The sequence below is a fragment of the Chiloscyllium plagiosum genome, unplaced genomic scaffold, assembly GCF_004010195.1.
Source record: "Chiloscyllium plagiosum isolate BGI_BamShark_2017 unplaced genomic scaffold, ASM401019v2 scaf_10873, whole genome shotgun sequence".
Classification (NCBI taxonomy): Eukaryota; Metazoa; Chordata; class Chondrichthyes; order Orectolobiformes; family Hemiscylliidae; genus Chiloscyllium; species Chiloscyllium plagiosum.
The window spans coordinates 71,041-75,507 of NW_025215300.1; the positions used below are offsets into that span (position 1 = coordinate 71,041).

General features: G+C 55.7%; 1 protein-coding gene across 1 annotated transcript in view; it reads right to left on the reverse strand.

Moving 5' to 3' along the window:
* Nucleotides 1-203: 203 nt before the first annotated feature.
* stard7 (StAR-related lipid transfer (START) domain containing 7) overlaps nucleotides 204-4,467 on the reverse strand; it is a gene marked incomplete at its 5' end in the record, with an annotated part of 13,874 nt that continues 9,610 nt past the window's right edge. The window contains 2 exons of the mRNA XM_043686792.1: nucleotides 204-921; nucleotides 3,682-3,766. Coding sequence (XP_043542727.1) covers nucleotides 746-921; nucleotides 3,682-3,766 — 261 coding nt within the window. The remainder of the gene's footprint in view (nucleotides 922-3,681; nucleotides 3,767-4,467) is intronic.

The window sequence follows — 4,467 nt, forward strand, 5'->3', positions numbered from 1 at the left end:
TTCACCAATGGTATGTCCTCCTGCTGACCTAGCACAAAGGGGGTTGCCCCTGAGAGTCCAGTCGAGGTAATGCCTAGTCCATGCTTGCAGTTACCAAGGGAAAGGCAAGGAGGGCATAGAGAGAAGCATACGAAGTGGAGATAGACCGAGATAGAGAGAGAGAGAGAGTGTGTATGTCTGGAGGGGGGCTGCAGTCCAGAGAGAGAGAGGAAGAGAGAGAGAGAGAGACAGAGGAAAGAGAGAGACAGAGAGAGAGAGAAGGATGCTGCGTGTACGAAATAAAAACGCAAAAACTTCACATTGCAATGAAGTGCTTCACTCTTGCCACACCCGTCCCCCTCAAACCCACTCGGAGACAATTCCGGAAAAATTCAAGTTTGCCGACCGCGGACTCAACCTGGGATCTCGGCTGGACTCGTCGATGACAGAAGCAGCGCGCCGGTTAGTGCGGAGAGAGGTGGGTGTTGTTTTTAGCTTTAATTCTTCAAGCTTTGTGGACAAACGCGACTCTTGGCAGCCTTCACCCACACCACCCCCCCAACCCCTCCAGCTGGCTGGCGCCTCCTGATGGCCTTTCCCAGAAACACAGGTGCAATTCTCCCCCGGGAGGCAGCCCTGTAAAATCCTGGAGGGGCGGGCTCTGACCCTTGGAACCCTTCCCCACCTCTTCACCTCCACCCCCCCTCCCCTCCCCTCTCCCCAGGCATCCAGCACCCCCCCTCCCCCACAGTGGAGGCAGGAACCCCTAGGCGTAGTCCATCTGCTGGGAGCTGCAGTTTTTCTCCTGCCTGTCAGTGTTCGTCAGTTGCTTGGAGTCTGGGCTCTCGGGGGTCCGGCCGCTGATGTAGTCTTTCACCTTGATTTCCATGTTCCTCGCCCGGACGGCGGCTGTGTGCAGTTTCTCCAGGAAGTCGGGCATGCCTGTGTACACACAGAAAGGATCACCCATGTCAGAACGCCACTGCGGAGGGCGCGGCACTATCCCCCCAACGTGTACTGGTGGGGGGGGGGGGGGGGGGGGGCACGGCGCAGGGAGAGGCCAATCAGCCCATCGGACTCCACGCTGGCCCTCTCCCTCAAGAGTTTACGTCCTCCCTCGTCCGAGTTCCCTCCACCGGATCGCTCCCCCACAACAGGCTGGGCACCCTATGGAGGCCCCGCCTGCCTTTCTGGGGCACCGGGACAAAGCACAGGCAGACTGTGCCAGCTGGAGTGACCTGCCAGAACACAGAACGTTACAGCGCAGTCCAGGCCCTCGATGCTGCGCCAACCTGTGGAGCCAATCTGAAGCCCATCTACCCAACACTGTTCCATTATGATCCATATATTCACCCAATGACCATTTCAATGCCCTTAAAGTTGGCAAGTGTTGGTGGCAGGATGTTCCATGCCCCTACTACTCTCTGAGTAAAGACACTACCTCTGACATCTGTCCTGTATCTATCACCCCCTCAATTTAAAGCTATGTCCCCTCGTGTTAGCCATCACCAACTGAGGGAAAAGGCTCTCACTGTCCACCCTATCGAACCGTCTGATTGTCTTATGTCTCTCGACCTTAGTGTCATCCGCAAATTTACTAAGCTACCCTTCTTCGCCCTCATCCAGGTCGTTTATAAAAATGGCAAACAGCATCCCCATCCTAAAAGGCAGGAACAGAGATTCAGAAGGGCCCGAGCTGCTAGATTAGGCACCCGACCTTGTGAGATTGCGACTGAGCTGAGCATCAGTGCTGCGGGACCGAAGGCTTGTCGCTTCAGTGTCACACTGGGCCTGAGCGGGGGAACCACCTCTCTCAAGAAAACGACGAACAAAGGGAGACCGCTCAGCCCGTCGAGCCTGCTCTCTGTTCGGTATTACCTCGGGTTTCAAAACCACCCTCCTACTCCATTCTCCTGGGGAATACAACATCCTGTCCCTCCCAGCTCGACACAAATTCAGCGATGGAGCGTTTACAAACCTCTGGGTGAACAGAACAGGACACAGGGCTCCAGAAAGTACCTCGCCAATGTCCTGTACAACCCCAACAAAAGGCAGGAACAGAGATTCAGAAGGGCCCGAGCTGCTAGATTAGGCACCCGACCTTGTGAGATTGCGACTGAGCTGAGCATCAGTGCTGCGGGACCGAAGGCTTGTCGCTTCAGTGTCACACTGGGCCTGAGCGGGGGAACCACCTCTCTCAAGAAAACGACGAACAAAGGGAGACCGCTCAGCCCGTCGAGCCTGCTCTCTGTTCGGTATTACCTCGGGTTTCAAAACCACCCTCCTACTCCATTCTCCTGGGGAATACAACATCCTGTCCCTCCCAGCTCGACACAAATTCAGCGATGGAGCGTTTACAAACCTCTGGGTGAACAGAACAGGACCTCGCCAATTTCCTGTACAACCCCAACAGGACACAGGGCTCCAGGAGGAGACTGGCAAATGTCCTGTACAAACTCAACATGTCGTCCCAACGCCTGTGCTCAAAGGTCTGAGCAATGAAGGCAAGCATGCTTAACGTCTTCTTAACCACCCTGTCTACCTATGGCACCGGCTTCAAAGAATGATGTACCTGAACCCCCCTTCCCCAGGTGTCTCGGTTCTCCAACCCTCCCCAGCGCTCTACGTCTAATTGTCCAAGTCCAGCAATACCATGCATTTATCCAAATTAAAGAAAGATTGTAAAACACGAACTCTCCCCCCACCCCCAGGATTGTTTTCCGGCTTGCTTGTTTGCCCACACTCTGACAACAGAGGACTGCAGAGGGGGGCTGGAGATCGGAGAAACCCACAAGAAGAGAGACGCAGGGAGATTGCCTCGGCAGGTCCGGCAGCGAGGGAAAGCAGAGGTTCCTCGCCTCCGACTGAAGGGTGGGACTCGAAACGTCCAGCTCCACACACCTGCCGGGTCGCTACGGCAATTTCCAACAGCGGGCGTGGTTTCTGGCATCTCACCCACAAGTATCCCGTCGGCCCACGGTGCCCCACCCCCACCATGTCTGTGTGGGTTTCCCCCCACAATCCAGCGATGTGCAGGTTAGGGTGGATTGGCTGTGCTAAATTACCCATAGTGCTCAGGGATGTGCAGGTTAGTGAGGATTGGCCACGCTAAATTACTAATAGTGCTCAGGGATGTGCAAGTTAGGGTGGATTGGCCGTGCTGAATTACCCATAGTGCTCAGGGATGTGCAGGTTAGGGTGGATTGGCCGTGCTAAATTACCCATAGTGCTCAGGGATGTGCATGTTAGGTGCATTAGTCAGGGGTAATGGGTCTGGGTGGGATACTCTTCAGAGGGGTGGTGTGGACTTGTGGAAACCGAAGGGCCTGTTTCCACACTGGAGGCGATTCCAATTCTAATTCGAATTCAGGCACAAAGGGTTTTGTTGTTGGGCAGGCTACCAGCAAATGGATGGAGGACACCCCCCCCCCCCCCCCCCACAACCCTCCAAATCTCATGACGACAATGAGGGGAGACAGACACGACCTTGACTGTGAGAGTGTGGTCAACACCGCGCTGGCATGACGCCCACTGACCAGAATGTTTGGGGGGGAAAACAGGGAGCTGGGATACTGCACAACGCCATCACCTCCCCCCCCCACCCCCAACCCACCACCCAGAGACAGCGCTCCCGCGCATGGGGAGGGAACACGGCTTCTCCGGGAATGGGTGACCCGTGCCGCGGCCGGCCCGTCAGCTTACCGCTGGACACCATCCAACTGACGCAATAGCGAGGGAACACTGTCTGGGGGTCGTCGCTGTAGGTGAGCAGGTAGTCAAAGCCGTTCTGAAAGTCAAGAGACCGACAGGGGGGGGTAAAACGGTGAACGCTGCCTCATTCCAGTTACAACCGGCTCGACGTAAACGCAGCGTGCGGCCCCACCCACCCGGACGCGGATCGATCGGCCAGCCACCCGCTCCTATTCCACAGTGAGCAGCTCACCCTCAGCCTGGTACCTCCCAGCGACAGACCTTACCTTTCAAAAGGAATCCTGTCGATTTTTTTTTTGTTTTTTACACAGATGCACTACCACACGTGGGGAACATTCCACCCGGACGCAACGTGGCTTGGGTACGGGAACTGGATCAGAAGAAAGACTGGAAGGGAGTTGTGAACGCAGCTCAGTCCGCTCTGCAGGCCACCCACTGACTGGGACCATCCTTCCTATGGCCTCGGAGATCCCTCCCACGCCGGTTACACTCTCTTCCATCAGGCCAGGAATTACAAAGTTTGAAATCACGTGCCAACAGATTCGACAAGAGCTTCTTCCCCGCTGTTATAGAGTCATGGAGATGTACAGCATGGAAACAGACCCTTCGGTCCAACCCGTCCATGACGACCCAGGTATCCCAACCCAATCTAGTCCCACCTGCCAGCACCCGGTCCATATCCCTCCAAACCCTTCCTATTCATATACCCATCCAAATGCCTCTTAAATGTTGCAATTGTACCAGCCTCCACCACTTCCTCTGGCAGCTCATTCCATA